This window comes from Takifugu rubripes, chromosome 2 (assembly GCF_901000725.2).
Source record: "Takifugu rubripes chromosome 2, fTakRub1.2, whole genome shotgun sequence".
Classification (NCBI taxonomy): Eukaryota; Metazoa; Chordata; class Actinopteri; order Tetraodontiformes; family Tetraodontidae; genus Takifugu; species Takifugu rubripes.
Genome location: NC_042286.1, coordinates 14382824 through 14406274, shown reverse-complemented (window position 1 = coordinate 14406274; position 23451 = coordinate 14382824). Strand labels below are relative to the sequence as shown.

Sequence of the window (23451 nt, the reverse complement as noted above, 5' to 3'; positions counted from 1 at the left end):
GGGGAGGGAAGAATCCAGGAACTCCTTCACATGGGATTCATGCTCCCTGAGATGGTCTCCAAACCTGGTGGGTTCTTCAGAGGTTGCGTTTAGAAAGGGAAATAAAACATCCTCAGAAGATGCTTTTGTCTTCCAGAGCTGGATCCTCCCCCTCACCCCCCCCCCACCCCCCCACCCCCCCACCAGGGACAGTTATCTAGACCGGCCAGGCGCAGAGCCACAAGGTTTGCTAAATTACCTCCAGTAATTAGCCCAGCGTGCTGGACCTCTGCAGGGCTCACACACACACACACACACACGCACGCACGCACGGATGCGGGCGAGACGCCGCCGCCGCCGCCGTTTCAGCTCCCGTTTGACTCAGCAGGTGCGACCGCTTTCAACTGGCATCCACCAGAAAGTCGTCCAAACGCGACCCGGCAACGGCGCCCGCTGCTAGCGAGCCCGCGCTTGTGCTAAAAGACCAGAAAGTTTTTCCCTCCTCGAATCATTTTCTTGATCTTTCCGGTGTCGAGAGCGTGGACGCAACATCGCCGCAGGAGCAGCTTCAGCTTCCTACGCCGAGTTACAGCCTAACGAGTCTCATTCCGGGGGGGGGGCTTCCCTCCCTCTGTCCGCCACGAGTTTGGACACAAACAGAAATTCGTTCTTTTAACGACTATTCTTGCAAAACAGGACCTTCGTTACCTCGGAGGGTTTCACACCTTAAATACAGGAAACCTTGTTCGCCCGGCTCCAAGTTCACCCTAAACATTTCTTAAAATAAGATAAGCTAGCTTCCCTGGTGGCGTGGCGACCCGCCACGTTCAAATCAGGGTGATCTTAGCGGCACCAATCTAAAATAAACAAACAAACAAACAAATGCCTCCAATTCAGGGCAACAGAGAATTGAGGTGAGGAAAGGCGTCGGGACGGCGTCAGATAAACCAGAAGGTTCGGTCGCCTCCCATCATCTTTTGTGCGACACGTCCCATTTCTCACCCGACGGTATCAGTAAATAAAAGCCGAGCGGGAGGCGTCGCAGCGGTAATCATGTGGCCGTGATGCCGAGGCCACGGGCTCCATTTGGCAGCAGCACAGTGAATATATCTCATCTGCTGAGGAACTTTGGGCTTCCACACAGGCTATAAACAACTTTAATGATCTCCAGCACGTCGCGCAGCCTCGTGCACCCACCGCCGCTCCAACGCCGCTGTAGCCGTGTGATAAAAGCGCCTGGAAACAAGGAGGAAAACCCGCCCTGCTCCTCCAATCCGGGGCGGGCGCAGATAGGATAGTGGGAGCTCCCCATTTGAGCTGCTGAAGGCACAGAGAGCTGAGGAGCAAGATCTAAATTGGATCTCTGCTCCGGGGCTTCTCCTGCTCTGATGGAGAGGGAGAAGCATCCAGGAAGAATGGAAGAAAGAGGAAAGGTAGAGCAGGGGCGGAGGAAGGGGCGGAGCTCTCAACAAAGCCAGCAGAACCAGATGTTAGAGGAGAGACACAGCTGCATTGGGTGGAGAAGATGGAGAAAGGAGGACTTAAATGGAGAACGTCACGGAGAAGAGAGCTGTTCAGGTCCAATGAATGAACACATGAAGAAGAACAGTCTGAAGACGTTAAGAGCACTTCAAACAAAGATAAATAAAAAGAAAGGAACGTTGGCAGAAGATGAAAAAGAACCAAAGAAAGAAATGAAATAGAGAAGATCAAAGACCACCCTGGAAGAAAGGGTGAGAGGAGTAATACAAAGGCGCCTTCATCAGCTCCCATCAGGGCCAAACTTCTCTCCATCCCACTAAATCCACCTTCCGATTTTAATCATCAAAGCGTAACCTGGTGGCACCGTCGGGTCAGAGCGCCACACCCCCCATTGACCCCTCTGGGTGCTTCCTGCTACTTTGGGTTCTGGAATTCTGTCCAGCGAAATGAGGCTGTTGAGAAAATGAAGCCCGTTTTTATCAGTTTTCCCGGTGGGCTCCCATTTCCGTGGTCTTCCCAAACACCTCCGGTTCTCACTCAACTTTTAATCTGGACTATTTTAATCCCATCTGCATGTATTTAACACCGGGGTTAACTCGATTTATTATCGCTAGATCTCCCTGGCCGTGGACAGGAAGAGCAGAGATAAAGGGCTCCTCCTCCTCCTCCTCCTTCTCCTCACCACCATCATCATCACCATCATCACCATCATCATCATCGCTCCTGGAAAACGGGCCCTCGTTAGGTGGAGCCGACCTTCACTACACTTCAAACTGGAGCCGTCTGATGGAATCTGACCAAAGGTGGCGTGAAACAGACGGTGCCGGTGGAATGTGTCACGACGGCAGAGACGCCCCCCCATGATGGAGGAGGCCTCCTGTCAGCTCGGAAAACTGGGAGATCTCTGGGGTTCTGCTCACCTTCACGTTCCCTCCTATCAGGTCAGGCGGCTCCTCTTCCGTCTCCAAGGCGACGTTGATGGTGGCGAACGGTCGGCTGGCCATCTGCTGCATCTCCCTCAGCAGTTGCTATGGAGAAGTGAGGAGAAGGTGAAGATGAGTGATCGGGACATCAACAGATGTTCAGAGATGACGGATAAATGTGGCAGCAGCAGATCCGATGGGATTAGGAAGCAGCTGAGAGAGGGAGCTGAAGACCTTGAAGATCAAACACGTTCATCTAAACGAGAAAAGACCTTTCCTCATTTATAGCAGGACTACAACAGGGTGCAATGAGCTGGGAAGGTTGGAAACCCTGGAATTATCCGGAAAACAAAGGAGCGGCGAACACGGAAACGTTGGTGTTCTGGAGCAGAAGGGTCGCTGGGAGTGACGGACATGAGAGCAGAGCAGCAGCGGGATAAAGGGAGAAGGTTCCCAGTGTGGGGAAGCTGTGGGAGCGTCAGGAGACCAGCAGGAGACCAGCAGGAGACCAGCAGGAGACCAGCAGGAGACCAGCAGGAGCAGGAGAACGTCGCTCCAAACAGCCCCACGAGGTCGGGAACGTGGCGCTAATTAATAATTTAGCCCCATCAAGCAGTTTGTGTGAGCAACATTTTGACAAATTCTTCTGGCCTTTGCGACAACGAGCAATTAGCAGAGAATCGTTGTGAGCAAAGGGCAGCGGAGCCGTTTGACCTTCTGACGGAGGAGCATCAGAACCCAGCGAGATGCTGCATCGACGGGGCTCAGGACGGGATCAGGGCTCGTTAGAGGTCAACAGCCTCCTCTTGGTTCCTCAAGAGCTCCCGATTAATCAGAAGAGTGTTTCCGTCTGCTTGGTGAGCCCGATATCGACGTGCTGGCGCTCCCTTCCCAACCAGCAGGATCTAATCACATCCTTCCTGTAAGGCTGCAGAAACAGCTTGAGGGAAAGTCTGTTGCTGTCCGCTCAAACCAGACCAGATGGACTAAAGTGGGGATTTAATGACCTGGGTTCCCTCTGAGGAACAGCTTCATTACAGCGTAGAAAACCTCTCTGCTGAAACCACTGAAGGCAGCAGGAGGGTCGGTTCCGTCCACGTTTCTGACTCGTCACCTTGGTCTCCTGGGGCTGTTCCTCAGGTGGCTCCATCGCAGCAGCTTTGGGCTGAGTTTCAATAAATGTTGCCCAGAAACAGAAAGGCTCAACAGAAACTGGAACCCAAGGTGAACATGGACCAAGAGGTGGAGAAGGTTCTGAGTTATGCCACCAGGACTAAAGTAAATGATGTGACGCTGCACAGGCGGAGGCTTCGTTTTATGACCTAACGAAAAAAGAACATTTAAGCAAGAGGGAAATGAAGAAGAATGAAATATGTAACAGAGGTGGAGAACTTTAAATTATTCATCTGTGTGGAAGGTTTCTGATTCAAATCACACCAGAGTGAACCCATAAAGCTGCAGCACCGTTGATACGTTGGACATGATGATTTACCGACTCCTCACACGTGATCTACGTGATCTCCTGACAGAATCACAACAACGGGGATTTAAGGCATCCGCATCCATCATCAGATAAACGTTCCCGTCAGTAGAGCAGGAAAAGGAAAAGATTCCCAACAAAAACAGCACGCGCAAGCAGACCAGCTTCAGGAGCATCTTAAGGTTCTCCAGTGTTCTGTTAGCTAGCTCACATTACCTCTGCTCTGGTTCCTGCTCTGGTTCCTGTTCTGGTTCTGTTCTGGTTCCTGCTCTGGTTCCTGCTCTGGTTCCTGCTCTGGTTCCTGCTCTGGTTCTGCTCTGGTTCCTGCTCTGGTTCCTGCTCTGGTTCCTGCTCTGGTTCCTGCTCTGGTTCTGCTCTGGTTCCTGCTCTGGTTCCTGCTCTGGTTCCTGCTCTGGTTCCTGCTCTGGTTCCTGCTCTGGTTCCTGCTCTGGTTCTGCTCTGGGTTCTGAGAGCTAACCCTAACCGTCTGGAGCCTTAACTGGTACCAACACCCTAAACAACCAGCTGAAACATAATCAAACATTTGTGTTTTTCCCAGTTGGAGCCGTAGAGGAAATCCTCCGCTGGAGGTCCCCCTCTTTGAGAGGGTCCCAGTGTTTAGGCTCTGATTCGCTCCTCTGGACCCCTCAGAGTCCAACGTGGTTCTGATCACAGGGGCTTTACTGATCGGATCCATCAGGTGCAGCGGCAGCGACGACAGTTTGAGGACAAATCTGAGGATTTGAGCTCATTCTGAGCTGCAGGAGGACAGAAAAGAGGGAGAAGCTCCCAGAGAGCTGGAAAGGATGGAGAGAGGAGGGAGGAGAGAGAGAGGAGGGAGAGAGGAGAGAGGGAGGGAGGGAGAGGGAGGGAGAGAGAGGGAGGGAGAGAGGGGAGGGGGGGGGGGGGGAGGGGGGGGGAGAGAGGGAGGGAGGGAGAGAACAGAGAGAGGGAGGAAAGGAATGGAGGGAGGGAGAGGGGGAGAGGGGGAGAACAGAGAGAGGGAGAGAGAGGGGAGGGAGAGAACAGAGAGAGGGAGGGAGAGAGCTGGGAAAGGAGACCTGGAGGCTCGGGACAAATGTGGAAGGATGGATAGAGAGGGGGGGAGGGGGGGGGGAGGAGGAGAGGAGGGAGGGAGGGAGGGGGGGAGAGGGAGGGAGAGGAGGGGGGGAGGGGGAGGGGAGGGAGAGGAGAGGGAGGGAGAGAGAGGGGGGAGAGGAGGGAGGAGGAGAGAGAGAGAGAGAGGGAGAGGAGGGAGGGGGGGAGAGAGGGAGGGAGAGAGGGGGGGGAAGAGGAGGGAGAGAGAGAGGAGGAGGGGGGGAGGGAGGGGGAGGGGGAGGAGGAGAAGAGAGAGGGGGAGAGGGAAAGGAGACCTGGAGGCTCGGGACAAATGTGGAAGGATGGATAGAGAGGGGGGGAGGGGGGGGGAGGGAGAGGAGGGAGAGAGGGAGGGGGAGAGGAGGAGGGGGGGGGAGAGAGGGAGGGAGAGAGAGGGGAGGAGAGAGAGAGAGAGGAGAGGGAGAGGAAGGGGGGGGTTAGAGAGGGAGGGAGAGAGGGGGGGGAGAGAGAGAGGGGAGAGAGAGAGAGAGGGAGGGGGGGGGAGGGGGGGAGGGAGGAGAGGGGGAGAACAGAGAGAGGGGGAGAGAGGAAGGAAGGGAGAGAGAGAACAGAGAGAGAGGGAGGGGGGGAGGGGAGGGGGAGGGAGAGAGAGGGGGAGAACAGAGAGAGGGGGAGAGGGAAAGGAGACCTGGAGGCTCGGGACAAATGTGGAAGGATGGATATGGGGGGGGGGTGGAGAGGGGGAGAGAGGGAAAGGAAGGGAGAGAGAGAACAGAGAGAGAGGGAGGGAGAGAACAGATAGAGAGACAACAGAGAGGGGGGAGGAATTGGGAGCAGAAAATAAGAGAAAGGCAATCAAAGAGTTTCCCCCCAGGAGCCGGGGGGGGGGGGATAAATTGCCGGAGTTCTCACACACACGTGGAACAACAGCGTGTTCAGTCCCCACGTGTGCAGCCGAGCACGCTCACACGTGCACTCCATCAGGCCCTGTATTCATTGATGGGGGGGCTCTCGATCATTCCGCAGCATCACCGAGGGAAGAGGAGGCGGGGAAGGAATCTGGAGCCACGTCAGCGTTCCCCGCTCATCTCCCACATCATGTGGTGCCGAGGTGGGAGCCGGAAACACAGGCTGAATACTGAGGCCCAATGGCTTTGATCCCCCCCCCCCCCACCCTTTTGTCCCCCCCATCCCTCTTTTATACTTCCATCAAACCCAAACTCCACTTCCTGGTGCTGTCCATCCTGAATCTGAGAGTCCAGCGGGCCAATCAATACTCATCAGAGAGGAGCACGGGGGGGGGGGGGGGGTGGAGCTGTGATGAGATCCAGCCGGAGCTGAAGGTGCTCGTGGGGTGCGATGGGAGATGAATCCTTGGACAAGCGCCTTAAAAATGCCGTTTGAAATGTGTGAAGACGGAGCTCCGCCTCCAGCGGAGACAGAACTGGACCAGGTCCCAGCAGGAGCCAGCTCCAGTGTCCAAAAGTGGTTTCTGGGACGGGCGAGTGGGTGAACGGCACCAGTCTGTTGTTGGGCTGTCAGCTGATCCGCGTGAGGAAGACGGGAGGTGTGAAGTGGGAACGGCGAGGCCGAGGAAGCGCCGTCGTTTCAGCGTCGATGATGCGACACGACGGCCCGTGCGAAGCCGAGATCAAAGCTGAAGCGAAGACAGACGGAGAGGAGATGAAAGGGAATCAGGACTTCAGCCGCTCACATCCGACGGCGCTCCCGAGCTTACGGTAAATCCCGCACTGGCGCCCTGATAGGGGGGGGGGGGGCGGTACAGGTCCAAACGGAGGTCGCCGCCGCCACCGCGGGGTCGACTCCCACAGCCGTCGGCACATCGCCGCCAATTAGACGCTGCCGCTGATCCAGACTCTAATTATATGCTCCATTTATGTGGGATTAGGACCAGAAGGGCAGAGACGTCTAAGGACACACACACACCCCACATCCCCCCCCACACACACCTCCACCCCCCCTCCACACACATCCCTCCACACACACATACCTCCACACACACACCCCTCCACACACACTCCCCCCCCCACACACACACACCCACACACACATCCCTCCACACACACCCCCACACACACCCATACCTCCACACACACCCCCACACACACCCCTCCACACACACATACCTCCACACACATTCCCCCCCCCAAACACACACACACCCAAACCCCCCCCCATCACGTGTGCAGCCCTGCGTCCACACGCTCCTCATTCCTCTGAACAGCCCCACGACGCAGCGACGCTCCCGCCTGCGTTCCATCACATTCCGATGAGTCGGCATCCCTGTCCGCTCCCAGCCGGGCTCGTTAGTGCGGATACGTGTGTGTGTGTGTGTGTGTGTGTGTGGGGGGGGGGGGGCATTAGCGAGGCCTCCTTTTCTCTCGCAGACGGCATGTTTTCAACCTCAGCATCCTTGTGTGCGCGACCTTCGGGGTGGCTCCGCCTCTCCCGTCATCCTGGCCTGGGCTCAGGATTGATCACCTCACAGGCGGAGCCGTTCCTCTGGGTGGTGCTGCAGCCCAGGACGGCCTCGGGAGAGGGGCGGAGCAGGAGGACGGCCTCGGGAGAGGGGCGGAGCAGGAGGACGGCCTCGGGAGAGGGGCGGGGCAGGAGGACGGCCTCAGGAGAGGGGCGGGGCAGGAGAGGGGCGGAGCAGGAGGACGGCCTCGGGAGAAGGGCGGAGCAGGAGGACGGCCTCAGGAGAGGGGCGGGGCAGGAGAGGGGCGGAGCAGGAGGACGGTCTCGGGAGAGGGGCGGGGCAGGAGGACGGCCTCGGGAGAGGGGCGGAGCAGGAGGACGGCCTCAGGAGAGGGGCGGAGCAGGAGGACAGCCTCGGGAGAGGGGCGGGGCAGGAGGACGGCCTCGGGAGAGGGGCGGAGCAGGAGGACGGCCTCAGGAGAGGGGCGGAGCAGGAGGACGGCTGCTTCTGCACTCAGAACCCACATTCCCGAGCTGAGGAAAAGTCCTGTTGAGTCCGAGACGACTCCCATAAACGGCCCCTCAGGCCTGGGGGCCGCGGGAACCTCCGGACTGGTTAGACTCCCTTGGAACCAACAGAGAAGAACTTTTATAACTTTCCCAGATTACTTCTAATCCGGCTGCATGTGAGAGATCTTTTGGTTCGGCCGCTGCGTTTCTGGCAACTGGAGCCGAATCTGACAGACGAGCCGCTATTTCCTCTTTTGCCTACACGGACGAGGGTCGGCGGTTGTACGATGGCATCTGTGGCGGGGAGCATGATGGGGCTGGAGAAGATGCTGGAGAAGGAGTTCTCCTCCTGGGAGAGCGAGTTAAGTTGACAGAACAAAACAAGCGTATGAAAACAGCATCAGGGGGGTGAAAATAACTGAAATGAAACCGAGCCGACCGGGTCACCTTGACCGATCCATCTCCCACCTCCAGCAGAGAGGAGGCCACAGGTAAAGGAGGGAGGCTGCTCCCTCCCCCCTAATGACATTCTGCAGAGGGTGAGATAAGGTGAGGCCCCCCCCCCCCCCCCCCCCGGTCTGAATACAGCAGCTGCTTCAGATGCCCCCGACCGAACCACACAGGCTTCTTTTTATTGTTTCCTCAGAAACAGGAGGTGGAAATTTAGCCTTCGTTTCATTTCCTACAGAGAGAAAATGATAACAGTTGCTGTAAAAAATAATCTAATTCAAATTTAATTCATCCCTTGCAAATGTCTTAATGTTCTGGGGGGGGGGGGGGATTCTGCTGTGAAGCTAACTGTTAACAAAAGTTTAACTTGTGGAATGTCTGCATGGCTTCTACACCAGGGAGCAGAGGAAACCCAAGTGATCAAGCACCTGACATGTTGCTCCAGCTCTGGCACCATCATCATCATCACCATCATCATCATCATCATCATCACCATCATCATCATCATGAGCCAGCTCCTGCTCCAAGGGCACCAAACTCCACCATCACCGTCACCACTGGTTCAACCATCAACCCTCCGAGTGTCCACCTAAAAGGCTTTGGCCAGATCTAGTAGATGTGAGTCTACAGTAGCCTCAGAGGTCAGCAGGGACACAGGTGAGGCCCAGAACACCAGTGGAGTCCCGACTCGGGACCAGGAGGTACCCGACATGTTGGTTTCGGATGATGATGGAAACAAGTAAAAGGTTTTTCTTCACCTTCCTATTGAAGCCGATCACCTTTAATTGCCAAAAGTGTAATTTCCTCCACTCCTCTGGAGTCAATCTCCAAACTTAAGCCACAACATTAATTCCAGAACAGCATCCTTCACTGCCGACGCCCCCCAGGCAGCCCCGCAGCACAGTTTCCTCTCTGGAATCACAGACCGGCTCAGTGTTTTCAGACAAACGCCAGCGAAGGCGACACGCACCCTCTGCCCCCTCCTGGAGGACCGACGCCTCCTCGGTATCAGCACTGAATCGCTCCCGCTTCCTTTTGTTCTTCTTTCTCCGTTGTGGGAACCGAGAGGATTATTAAAAATGACTGGATGTCCTCGGGCTGCGTTAGCCCGGAGTAAATGACGCTAAAGATGCAGTTTAGCTGCGTCCAACAGTGGGGAGCTGCTCAGGCTCTGGATGGGGACGACGGGGGGATTTCGCTGGTTCTTCTGAGCCATTTTTGGAGCGGCCATAAAACAAACCTCATTGCTTCTCTTTGAAATCGTCTCTGAATTGTTTATTTCTGTTCACGTTGCATAAGTCAAATCCAATTTAAAGAACTGTTATAGGCTTCTATAGGCTGTTTTGGAGCTGGATGCCAGCAGCATTCATCACATGTACACCTACACTCCCTGTTCATTGATTTCAGCTCAGGCTTTAACACCCTGAGCCTTATCGAGCTGCTCTGACTCTCCTGCCTGTGCAACAACAATGTACAGTAGCACATTTCTACTGTTCACCATAATCCCACCATAAAATGGTCCTACACAAGACAGCGCCGTTATTTCACTGGTCGCCAAAATGATCTTTTTTTAGCATCTGATCTCCGGGCCGTGAAGGCTAACAGCGATAGCGCCTCTCGTCAAATGCTAATGTATCTCACATCATCACGTGGAAGCGCTTTTTAAGAGGAAACAGCTGCGGAGTGAAGGTGGAAAGATTGTTTTTGCCTTTCTTTACTGGTCATGTGTGAAGTGCACTCACATTTAACCATCTGCTGAAGGGACCAGAGAGTCCAGGGCAGAAGAAGAGCTGCCAGCCAGAGATCCTCCTTATCTTTATGTATGACGCTGGCAGCTGAGGTGAGCCTGATCACTGATAACTTCATTGTATTCCAGGACTCATCCAGACCAGAGTCTGCCAGCCTCCTGCGCTCCGCTGCTCTTTCACACTGAACCATCTGCTGTCAACCTCTTCATGAAGAACAAAGAGCAGATGAAACCGAGGAGCTGTTCTCCACACCTCAGAGTTTCACTGATCGGAAGCTTCATTCAGCCTCAAATGATTCCTGATAGCATCTAGTCGGAGCTGCTAGAAGAGCTTTAGAGACAGATAAATGATGATTCAGGTAGCAGCAGCAGCAGCTACAGCAGCAGCTACAGCAGCAGCTACAGCAGCTACAGCAGCAGCTACAGCAGCAGCTGCAGCAGCAGCAGCAGCAGCTACAGCAGCAGCTACAGCAGCAGCAGCAGCTACAGCAGCAGCTACAGCAGCAGCAGCAGCTAGCTACAGCAGCAGCTACAGCAGCAGCTACAGCAGCAGCAGCAGCTACAGCAGCAGCTACAGCAGCAGCAGCAGCAGCTACAGCAGCAGCTAGCAGTACAGCAGCAGCTGCAGCAGCAGCAGCTACAGCAGCAGCTACAGCAGCAGCAGCTCAGCCAGCAGCAGCAGCTACAGCAGCAGCAGCAGCAGCAGCTACAGCAGCAGCAGCAGCTACAGCAGCAGCAGCAGCAGCTACAGCAGCAGCAGCAGCTACAGCAGCAGCAGCAGCAGCTACAGCAGCAGCAGCAGCTACAGCAGCAGCAGCAGCTACAGCAGCAGCTACAGCAGCAGCAGCAGCAGCTACAGCAGCAGCAGCAGCTACAGCAGCTACAGCAGCAGCTACAGCAGCAGCTACAGCAGCAGCTACAGCAGCAGCAGCAGCAGCTACAGCAGCAGCAGCAGCAGCTACAGCAGCTACAGCAGCAGCTACAGCAGCAGCAGCAGCAGCTACAGCAGCAGCAGCAGCTACAGCAGCAGCTACAGCAGCAGCTACAGCAGCACCTGATGTGAGATCCAGTTCATTTCAGTCCTCAATCCTTTGCTCTTATTTTACTAATGAAACAAGTCGTGCATGTTGGAGGTAAAAGTGCCGTGCACGTGTTCGTGCGCACGTGTCGCAGTGCAGCGGGAGCAGCCTGGTGTCCTGGAATGTGCAGACGGGATCAGAAACAGCAGCTTTGGAGGTCAAAGAGTTCTGGTGTGGCTGGACACCAGCCAGGAGGGGGGCGACGCGGCGGCAGACGTGCACGTCTGCGTCCGCGTGCACGTCTGCGTCTGCGTGCACGTCTGCGTGCCACTGCCGGATTTAATCAAGCTTCCGTTCCAGAGTCTGAGGAGAGATTTGCTCCGTCATCAAAGACAATGGTACACAGAGCACTTGTCACCATTTAACAGGTCCAAATGTGTTGAGCAGAGATGAAGTGAAACCCAAACGGGTCGGCGGGTCGGCGTGACGGTCGGCTCATTAACTCCCGACCAGCCAGCAGACAAGCAGCCGTCCTGGCTAATTTGAGAGATTATTGTAAACAAAAGAAGCAGCAGCCGGAATGTGAGCGAGACGTGCGAGTTACATGGCTGGTTAAGTTCCACAGACGGATCACATCTGTCCCAGTTGATACTGATGCTACTGATGCTAATGCTAGTGATGCTAGTGATGCTAATGCTGCTGCTACTGATGCTACTGATGCTAATGCTGCTGCTACTGATGCTGCTGCTGCTACTGATGCTAATGCTGCTGATGCTACTGCTGCTGCTACTACTGCTGCTACTGATGCTACTGATACTGCTGCTGCTGCTACTGATGCTGCTGCTGCTACTGATGCTGCTACTACTGATGCTACTGATACTGCTGCTACTGATGCTACTGATACTGCTGCTACTGATGCTGCTGCTGCTGCTACTGATGCTGCTGCTGCTACTGCTGCTACTGATGCTGCTGCTGCTACTGCTGCTACTGATGCTGCTACTGCTGCTACTGCTGCTGCTGCTACTGATGCTGCTGCTGCTACTGATGCTGCTACTGATGCTGCTACTGCTGCTGCTACTGATGCTGATGCTGCTACTGATGCTGCTGCTGCTACTGCTGCTACTGATGCTGCTGCTGCTGCTACTGATGCTGCTGCTGCTACTGCTGCTACTGATGCTGCTACTGCTACTGCTGCTACTGATGCTGCTACTGATGCTGCTGCTGCTACTGCTGCTACTGATGCTGCTGCTGCTACTGATGCTGCTACTGATGCTGCTACAACGTGTCGAGTCAACATGTCAGAGTGGGAAACAGCAGCAGCACCTTGGTGCCTCTGAACGCTCCCGGTGGCTCCAAAGCTGGATGGAAAAGTTGTTGAGATGGAAAAGGGTTTCTGACATTTCAACAGTTTCTCCTGGAATCATTATTTTCCTGTCATCCGACAAGCGAGCGTGACGGCGCCTCCTGCAGATGCATCTCTGCTATAAGAGTCTATTAAAACAAATGATCCAGGGAATCTTCTCTTATTATTGCTGCTTGGACTCTTTTCAAATGTGAAACTAAAAGGGAGAAAAGCTGGAAACAAGCTTGAAGAAAGTCCAGTGGAACAAGTTGTTCAGAGTGACTCTGTGGGAAGTTCTGATCTAATCAAACGCTTTCATGCATAAATGTATTATCACATAATTATATGAAGCCTAAAGGCCCAAATAAAGATCTGCTCCGGTGCAAAAAATGACATTTGTTGGAGGAGAAAGTAGATTAACTTGACAGTCAAAGTGGAGCCTCTGCTGTTCTTTAGAACCTTTAGAACGTCCTCTCAAAGGAACCATCAAAGGTGGAGGTGAAACAGCCTGATCTCAGTTGGGAGGCCTGCACCTCTGCAGGTGCATCAACACCGACACACACACACACCCACACAGGAGTTTTTCCGTCTGTCCGGAGCTGCAGGAAATAACTCCAAATAAGTAAATAAAAACCCAGATCTTTGAACTCCAGACTGAACATTTCTAAACTTAATGACACAATCAGGTGAAACAGGCGAAGCGTCCTGAAGGACCCTTTTATTCATTATTACAGCCGTTTGCGTCACAACTTTCCACCTAAAACCGGGATTTCTGCTCTAATGGGCCCGCGGACCTGCAGGATCTGCTTTCAAAGGCGTTTTCTTCCTGGTGACGCTCCGAAACGCCCGAGCTGGCGCAGACGAGCGTGCACAGCAGCTCGCTCCTCAAACATTCCTGCAGGAGTAATTAACCAGGAGCGGCAGCAGCCCCGGACTCTCTGGCCCGCTCCCGGATAAACGGTCTGCAGCGGTCGGTTCCGTCTGCAGCCATCTGGCCGGTCCGGCTCCTTCAAAGGGCCGCCGGGCCTCAAAGGAAGCCTTTGATTAGGGCTCAGACGTGCGCGGACGCACGTGGAAGGCGCGCTGGCGTCAGCAGATGCACGGCGGAGTCAGACGTGGAGGAAGAAAAGCTCGGCGCTTTGAAACGCGGGCAGGCACAAAGAGCCCGCCAGGTGGGCCGCCGCCCACCGCCACCTCAGCGGGGGCTTCACGCGCCGCTGCCGAATAAAACCCAAATATAGTCATAAGCTCCCCGTTTCATTTTATACAGACTTTAGGATTCCCAGCGTTTTGAAGCCGCGCAGCCTGAGCGCAGCTCGCGTCTCCACATTTAGGATCCGGCGGCGTCTGTTGAACGCCGCCTCTCTCGCCGCAGAGCAGCCGCAGCGATGTCGGACCTTCATGTTATAGTCTGCGTCGATGATGACGAGCTTCAGCTCTGAAGGTCGAAGCTGGCGCCGCTCTGGACCGGAGCGCCGGCCGAGGACCGGAGCGCCGGCCGTACACGACGCACCGTGTGCCGCGTGCGAGGTGAACGGGGGCGTAATCAGTGGGGGGCGCTGCCACTTTGCTGCTGACGCAAGCGCGGAGCGAGACGGCGAGCGGCGCCGGCGGCGCTCCTGATGTCAGAGAGGCGGAGGACTGGAACCAGAGAGTCCACCTCCTGGAAAACATGATTAGCTTTCTGTTGGCAGGAAGTGATGTGTCACGTTGTGTTAACGCAGCTGTGCTGTGCAGGACCGGGCGTGTTTCCGTCTGCAGCTCGGCAGCAGCACCGTTGGAACCGGACCTAATAAAGGTTCTTCAGAAGCGACCCGCACGACCGCACGCTCAACATTTGCTGGTGGCTCTAATAGATCCGTTAAATATTTAGATCCACCCCCCATTTTAATATTCAGCTATGCTGTAGTTTCTTCTGTTGTTACGGTGACGCGTGGTGAGTCGGGTCCGACCAAATTCCACGAGGAGCACAAAGTTTTTGATGCTCCCTAAACTCACCTAAGCTGAAACTTTACTGAGAGGGGGGCTATTAAAAACCCCTTCATTGTCTGTGTTTCGCCTCTCTTGTTTGGCTTCAACGGCCAACCTGGAGGGCGCCCAGCTGGACAGGAAGCTGCTGTGGCGTGTGTGTGTGTGTGTGTGTGTGTGTGTGTGTGTGTGTGTGTGTGTGTGTGGGGGGGGGGTTAAGAGGGAACCAGGGGTGAGAGTGTCGACAGCACTTTTAGGTGGTTACAGCGGAGCAGCACTTCAGCTACTGAGGTGAAGAGTGCAGACTAAAGGTTTCTGCATCAACAACAACAACACACACACACACACACACACACACACAGACACAGACACACACACACAGACACAGACAGAAACACACACACACACACACAGAAACACACACACACAGAAACACACACACAGACACAGACAGAAACACACACACAGAAACACACACACACACACAGAAACACACACACACACAGAAACACACACACACACACACAGAAACACACACACACACACACACACATTTTTAAGCCCTTCTGGACCCACGATATTAAAATAGATGACGGCATTTGAAGAATGGATGGATCCTCCGTGCAGACGCGGCACTCACTCAGGATTTTCAAGGTCTCCACTTCGCTTTACTTAACCAAACACGCTCCTGTTATAATTAGCTCAAAAGGACAGTTTGCCGCCCGGCCGAGCAGCCGGCCGGACCCCAATCCATCAAAGCGCCGCTCAGGGCTCGTCCTATTTCCTGGACAAAATAAAACGGCTCGTGGCCGCTCGGACGAAAACTTGAAGGAATAAAGTTGTGAAGTGGCATAAACCAATCACAGTGTGTGCGTGTGTGTGTGTGTGAGAGTGTGTGTGTGTGTGTGTGTGTGTGTGTGTGTGAGTGAATGCTCCCTAAACCCCAACATTGCAGCAGAGTTTATGATAATATCCAGCTTTTAGGGCTGTGATGTTTATGAGCCTGCTATAACTTAAATGGTTCTGGACTTTCCCGTCCCCGGTCCAGGTGTTTTCTGGACCCGCCTACAGGGCTCCACAGAGTCCGACCCACAGCTTTGGCGCGCTCTGAAGCGGACCAGCAAACGACGGGTTCAGGTAACGTGTGTGATGATACGCAGAAAGTGGGAAATCTGGCAGATTTCTGTGGAAAACTGGTTTGTTCAGAACCAAAACAAGCAAACCAAAGAAAAGCCCACAGCTGTCAGAAGAGAGTGCACCTAAAAGCCCCATTTACAGCTGTGCTTTGAGCTCTCTCCTCATTTCTGTGTTTTTCTGACACTTGCATCAATATTCGCCCACCAGAGAGCATCGTTTCAGCTCAGCGCTGTGGGGCCCAGACGAGCGGACGGGTCACACCGGCGGTGCTGCGCTGGCTCATTTCGCCACCCAAGGACAAACGCGTCGATATCGGTTGATTGTGTGACCTACCTCCCGTCGCCGTGACGCCCAGCAGCTCTGTTTGATCTTCCAAACCACAGCGGCCACAAGGAGCAGTGACAGGAAGCAGCTGTGGAGAGAGGAGGGGGGAGAGGGTCACAGGGTCAAACGGAGCGGGGCAAGAATCAGAACTTCAGCGCAGAGACGCTCTCGGTCCTCATGCTGCGAGCAGGACGTCGTCTCCAGCATCAGAGCGCCGAGCTGCCACCACGCTGGGCCGTCGCCGAGGAAACGGGCCGACGGCCACGAGTCAGTCGTCTCTCACGTGACGTCTTGAGGAGGAGACGCTGAAAAGTGCTGACGTCTAAGGAGATAAACATGCTTCTCTCCATTCATCGTTTGGAACGGATGTTTAAGATCAAAGGAATAATGCATGACGCCTCCTTTGATGTGCCAGAACAAAGGTAGCACCGCGCCCTCGTCGCCTGGTCTCTGCAGACGCTGACTCAGCGTTTTCTATTAAAAATGGAACCAAGAAATGTGACCTTGTGTATTTATGCTCCTCTGATCGGTGAAGAACCGACAGCAACTTCCTCCAAACTTCGCCCACTTGATGCGGGACGACCTGAACGCCGCTCAGACCCCCCCCCCCATCAATCCCTTATCTCCCCCGAGGGGCCGGGGGAGGACGATCCGTCCGTTCAGCCATCTTTATCGACCTGCTTCCTGCTTAAGCAGCCACGCCGCTGATGAATGACCCGCGTGCAGGTTCCGACCCCGCGAGGAAGGAAAATAGACCAAAACTCCCAAATGTTCCCAGGAAGCTGCGGCGCCGTCTGACGCCGCGTCTCAGCAAAGGCGCCAACGTGGGCGACGGCTCAGAGCTGACGGACACACGGGGATCACGTCGAAGCTCCAGACTCAGACGTCTTGGTGATTAAAAGAACAAAGGCTTTGGCTCAAACGCCAGTATGTGATTTCTTCCTCCAAATCCAACTTCAGACCCGTTTTGCGTCCCTCAAACAAAGCGACTTTAATGTGCTTCACACAAAGACGGAGGGGGGGGGGGGGGGGGGCAGAGAGGAGCGTCGCAAATGCAAGAGGACGAGGAAAAAAGATCCGTGCGCTTCATTTATCTCAACGTCCATCAGCAAAACGCCGCGTTAGTCAGGCTTCAGCTCCCGGAAGCTTCAGCTCGCTCCCAAAGCCCAGACGGAGTGAGGGAATCACACATGTTAACGATGATGTTTGTCTGGAAACTGGGAATAGTTGAGGAGGATTGACACCGACGCAGCAACCCTCATTATTGCCCCTCGTGGGGCCCAACAGCCCGCCCAGACCCAAGCTGCACTCCGGGTCCACTAAAGATGCGGCAGCAGCGGGAAGCTCCATGAACCCAGGAAGGAAATGAGCAGCCATCTTTGTCATCGGGCTCATGTTGCTATTTCATGGCGCTGCTGCAGCTTCTGCCCCCCAGAGCGGAAATCAGGACGGAGTGGATGTGAGAGGGAAGATCGCCCTTGAGCCTGGCACGTGTCAGTCGCTTAGGAAGGATGATAAATAATGAAAGCTGCCTGTTTGGATCAGAGGCAGCGAGGGCAGCGAAGGCATCACGGCGGCGAGGGCAGCGAAGGCATCACGGCGGCGAGGGCAGCGAAGGCATCACGGCGGCGAGGGCAGCGAAGGCATCACGGCGGCGAGGGCAGCGAAGGCATCACGGCGGCGAGGGCAGCCGGCCCGGAGAGCGAGCGCCGACGTATCGCTGGCCAACCTGACAGCGACACCACGGCCACGGGGCAAACGGCAGCGGGCGCGGAGTGGCGGCAGAAACCACCGCTGCCTCTTCCCCGGAGGGAAATTAAACTTCCTCACCGGCCGAACAACCTTTTCTCTGCTCCTGATAGGTCAGCCTGCTGCCCCGTGGACGGCCCCCGCCACGCCTGCGGCGGCGGGGGGGGCACTTCTGAGGAGTCAAACTCTCCGGGTCAGAACACAGATCGGTGTGTTGCCCAAGGACCTTCGACTCATGGGTGACAGCAGCAGAAGAGGAGCAGAGGTGACCCGACTCCACAGATGTGGATGGAGGAGCACATCTGCGTTAGCGTCCAGGAGCCAGGCCTCAGGTGTGGATGGAGGAGGTGCACATCAGAGATGTGCCCGGACGGCGCTGCTCCACCTACAGGTGGCGAGGAGGAGGAGCAGCAGAGCGGAGTCAAAGATCGGACTCCTTCATTATTAATCAGAAAGGCAGCAGCAGCTTTCAGCTCCTTGGTGCTCTCCATCAGCTCCATCTTCTCTGGTATCTCTGGGTCCTCACGATGACCCGACAGTGGGGGCAGATACTAAAGAATGCAGGAGAGACGGGGAGGAAGGATAGGAAGAGAATGGGCAGGAGGTGAAGAGGGAGAAGGAGGGAGGAGAAGCAACCAGGAGGGTGGAAGAAGAGCAGAAAAAGTTTCTAAAAGAGGAAGGAGAGAACGGAAGATGGAGCGGGAACGCCGGCTCAGAGGAGGAGTAGAAAGCACGGAGAAGAAGAGGGGGAGCAGGTATTCTTTCCAGCAAAGCATGCAGCCCCTGCTGGCTGCCTTGGGAGGCCCCTTAGGACAGGCAGGCGGCGTTTGAATGCACGGCTCCATCTCTGGCGCGAGCCTCGGGGGAGGGAAGGAGAACGAGGAGAGTGGGCTGTCAATCATCAGCACGCAGGAGCAAACAGAGGGCAAATATGAGGCCGATGGTGGTAGAAAGAGGAGAAGCAGAGCCCGTCCTCGCACGAGTAAACCAAGGAAGCAGAGCTGCAATTAGCACGTGGGCGCTAACGAGCTGCCGCGGCCCCTTCAGAAGAAAGGAGGAAACACAGGCTGCATCCGGAACGTCCTTGAGTTGCGAACGCTCTCCGAAGCCTTTCCCAGATCATCCCTGGATTATCGGGCTTGGACCACGTTCTGCTGACATGTGCGACCACGTCAGCCGCCCAGCGGCGTCCACCTGAGCCGCCCGCGGCCCTGCGACCTTGACGAAGAACCAAAGGTTCTCCCTTTGATCTTTGTCACGTCAACAAATGGAATCAAATCTGACCTCGACGCCATTTATGCTCGTTTTTCGCTGGTATCGTCGTCAAAGGAGCCAAAGTTCTGGCTGCTGTGTAGTTGGACTCGAGCCGACGTCTGTGTACAAACACTGACGTGTGTGAGGGGGCGGGGCAGGGGCGGGGGCGGGGCGGGGGCGCACGCCGCTGCTCGTCACGGCGGGGTTAGTGCCGCTTCACTCACACGGGAGATGTGATGGACCCGGAAGACAGAAGATCTGGGCTCCATCCGCTTCGACAGACGGAGGAGGACGTGGGAGCGGCGCTCGGCGGCACTGGCGGCGCCGGCGGCGATCTGAACTGGCATCTGAAATTGATTGTAACTGAGCTGCGACGAGATTTAAAGAGATGTAAGATAAAAAAAAAAAGGGGGTTTAGGCAGCGAGAGCGAGCAGGAAGTGACAGTCACAGAGCTGAGGGCGAGAGATCCGGAATCTGACGGTGATTCCGCTGCAGACCGAAATATGCACGAGTGCTCTCCGTGTGTGTGCGTGTGTGCGTGTGTGTGTGTGTGTGTGTGTGTGCGTGTGTGTGTCAGCAGGAACAGAATAATAAATGAACATTAGTCAGCTGGGAGACTTTAGGAGTGAAGAGGTGCTGCTGAACCCTCAAAAGCAAAATGTGGGAGCAGCAGCTTTCAGCTGATGCTGTCAGACGTGTTTGCAAACTGGGGTGTGTGTGTGCGTGTGTGTGTGTGCGTGCGTGTGTGTGTGCGTGTGTGTGTGGGGGGGGGGCTGAAACGTCCTGAACCTGCTGAATAGCTGATAATTGAGCAACAGAAGCTCCAGAAGCGTTTCTCCTCGTCAGATTCTGGCTGCAGCGCCCCCTTGTGGTCGGTCTCGATGGGAGAAACTTGTGAAACACGAATTCTGCTGTTGATAAAAAAAACCTTTTTAAATTAAAAGTGATTCCAGAATTCCAGAAGGGAGGAGGTGCAGCCCATAAGGAGCTGGACCGGGCAGTGACACCGGAGGCAGCTGGAGCTCTCACCGTGGCTTCAGTCTGAATCATTTATTGATGGGACGACATTTTTAGAGATGCTGAGGATGACGAGGGCTGCCGTCGCCATGGTGACAGAACCACTCCTCTGGGTCACATGTGACCTCGGAAGTCCCAACTTTAAATGTCAGCACGGAGATTTAATGATAAACTCAAAACACAATCTGACAGAGGGGTCAATGACTGGTTCTAAATGGATGGAAGCTTAGGTCAGTGCTGGTTAAGCTTAGGTCAGTGCTGGTTTAGCTTAGGTCAGTGCTGGTTAAGCTTAGGTCAGTGCTGGTTAAGCTTAAGTCAGTGCTGGTTTATCGTCGGTCAGTGCTGGTTTATCTTAGGTCAGTGCTGGTTTATCGTCGGTCAGTGCTGATTTAGCTTAGGTCAGTGCTGGTTTAGCTTAGGTCAGTGCTGGTTAAGCTTAAGTCAGTGCTGGTTTATCTTAAGTCAGTGCTGGTTTATCGTCGGTCAGTGCTGGTTTAGCTTAGGTCAGTGCTGGTTTATCGTCGGTCAGTGCTGGTTTATCTTCGGTCAGTGCTGGCGAGTTAGCGACCATCTGCTGGGAAAAACTGGCTCCTGCTGAAAAAACGCTTCCTGCGTTTGATCCCGTCTTCCATAATGAATCCGTATTGATTTGTTCTTGGCTGACAAGGCTTCAAAAACTAGTTTATTCAGCACGAGTCAAAGAAACGTCAACACGGGGCTGAATAAGTTACGTAATTTCATTAATTATAGACGCCGCTGGCGCTCTAGCGTGACCTCTGCACTCGACGAGCATCCCCACCGAACACTGACTTCAAAAGGAAGACCAGTTATTCCGGAGCACGGGAGCACGTCTGCTCCCAGCAGCCGGGTCAGAAATCGGAACGTCGGAGTTTAAAAGGAGCCGGAAATCTTCCCATGACGGACGCGTCGCTGCCTGTTCGGCGCCGAAGCTACGGCGTTGGCTGCCGTCACTTGACAGTTCGGACTTTGACTTCAAAGGGACGCCGAGTTTTAAATTAGGCTAAATAATATCACTTTATTACATTTTCATCACAAGTTTTTAAAAATCCGCCGAGGAAAAACAGGATCTGCCCGCGTTCACGGTCGGGTCGACTTCTGAACGCGACACTTCAAATAAAGCCTCCGGTGACAAACGGCTGAATGCGAACGCGCTGATTTAAGTGGTCGTTCCTGGCTGTTGCCATGGCGACGGCCACCTCCGTCCACCCCCCCCCCAGCTCCTCTCAGCCTGGAAGCCTGAACTGGGAGCGACACTGGAACTGAGGCAGGTGTGAAGGCGAGGGGGGGCTGTCCGGAGCAGGTTCGAATTCAGGTTTGAAAAGTTTGAAATGATGTCAAAGTGGCCGCGAAGCCTAATTAGCAACTTAATTAGCGCCCCCCCCCCCCCACCCCCAAAACAGAGAGAATCCGAAAGAGGAAAATGGACGAGGATGAAAGATGGCCGACGTCGGGGTTGATCCGACCGGATCAAAAGCTGCGGGTCAGAGACGGGGAGAATCCAGACGGGGGGGGGGCGAGAGCGGCGGTGGCGGTGGTGGGGGCGGAGGAGGAAGCAGCACATCGACCCGGTTTATGGGCTCCTGCGACAGAACGGAACCACAACCGCGTTTCTCCAGGAACGACGAAGGTGTCGAATCCCTGCAAACGTGCAGGAAACTGGGCGGACGAGAAAAGAGGAGTTTGGCCAAATCGCTCCGCAGCAGAACATCAGACCTCCGCCTGGACTCGGTTGCTGGGTCGATAGAAGCGGCCCGACTCGGCCCTGCAGTCCTGGACCCCCCCCCCCCCCCCGGGTCGGAGCGGCACCGCAGCAACAAACAGCACACGCACGCGCTGAAGCATGCACAGAAGACAGATTTCTGCTTTTTCGCCCTCTGATCCTCCAAAAGAAATCAATAGCACATTTCAGTGGCTCCTAAAGAAGGATGAAGACCCAGGGGGTCGTGGCAGATCGACACGTGCACTCATGCCAGGAGAACCGGGTCTGCATCGGCCCAACGCCCCCAGCTGAGCCACCGGGCCGCCCAAGCTCACTCCATGTTACAGTCCAAAGCTTCTGAGGTCCAAACGAGACCGGCACAGTCACATGTGAGGACACGTGTTTCAATATGAAATATTATTATTATATTAAATCTAATTTCACTCATCAATTAGCAGCTGAATCAGCAGCTCACCACAGCCGCCCAGTCTTCACCCTTTAAAACTGTCTTTCTGCAGCCCTCGCTTTCAAGGTTGCAGTACGGTGTGTGTGTGTGTGTGTGTGTGTGTGTGTGTGTGTGTGCGTGTGTGTGTGTGTGTGTGCGTGCTATTGATGGCAGGACAGAGGAGACAATAAGAAGGTGGGAGTCGCCTGTTTGTTCTGACCGATAACCTGCATAAACCAGTGAGCTGCAGCGCTCCGTCACGGTAATGGCGCCCAGACACAGGCGGGAACCTTTGAGGATCAATCAAGCTGCAGTTCACAGACTCGCAGAGCAACACACACACACACACACACACACACGCGCGCGCACACACACGCACACGATTGCTGCCACTTTAATTCTAACGCATGTCTGAAATAAATGAACAGGAAGGAGGAGGGATGCTGCTCACCTGAAGAATGTGACAAAGAACTGCACCAGGTCCATGAAGTTACTGTGCTGGGAGAAGGCGATCTACAGAGGAACAGACAGACGACAGACAGGTCTGTTGGTGCACGCTGACTTTAACCACATTACACACTCCGAAACATGCAGCATTTAAACCAGACAAATCACACCTGATCTGAGTACAGGGAAAACTGTGAAGCCCAACCTGAGTGTGTGTGTGTGTGTGTGTGAGAGTGAGTGTGAGTGTGAGTGTGTGTGTGAGAGTGTGTGTGTGTGCAGATCACATAACTGCATGCACACTCATGATGCATTGTTGCCAGCTTGATCTTTAACATGCAATAATGTAACGACATCTACTGGGAGGCTCCACCATGGAGCCTCTCATCTGCCCACAACCTCGCTTCTCCCACTCAGGCAGAAATTTTCACCATGTAATCATCACAAGTGCAATTCTACTAAGGACGTCAAATCTTAATCAAGGTTGCCAGGGGCAACGTTGACAGGGTCGAGGGCCTTCCTGAAGCCTCCGACGCAGAACAGCGCAACACCGCCCCTCTCTGGTGACACCGCGCACTGCACCTCGTGTCACATCACGTCTTCTGCCACAAACTCGAACCTATCCCAGTTCTGATGGTTCGGTTCAGCTCAGGGCCGGGCCCGGCTAATATAGCTGCAAAAGCTAATGTCTGAAAAGATTACAATACCTCTGAAAGAGCCATGTTGAGGTCAGTGAGGTCACTGCTGAACACATTCACCTCCGTGTTGAGGTGGCAACGTGCGCACGTTTGGGTCGTGTGTGTTGGTGAACAGCACAGGATCTAATTTACTTGCACTCACGCCAGCTGGCTCCCTAATGTGTTGATTACTGTTGAACATTCAGGCTTGTGTGCGATCATTTACCTCCAGGCTGTTGGAGCAGAACGTCAGGGGGCAACAGCGCCCGCGTACATCATCCTCCA

At 54.7% G+C, this 23451-nt stretch overlaps 1 protein-coding gene across 1 annotated transcript in view; it reads right to left on the bottom strand.

Moving 5' to 3' along the window:
• Positions 1–23451, bottom strand: part of atrn (attractin) — a 57306-nt gene that overhangs the window by 6919 nt on the left and 26936 nt on the right. The window contains exons 25-27 of the mRNA XM_029827920.1: positions 22497–22558; positions 15869–15947; positions 2382–2489 (exon numbers count right to left, since the gene is read on the bottom strand). Coding sequence (XP_029683780.1) covers positions 2382–2489; positions 15869–15947; positions 22497–22558 — 249 coding nt within the window. The remainder of the gene's footprint in view (positions 1–2381; positions 2490–15868; positions 15948–22496; positions 22559–23451) is intronic.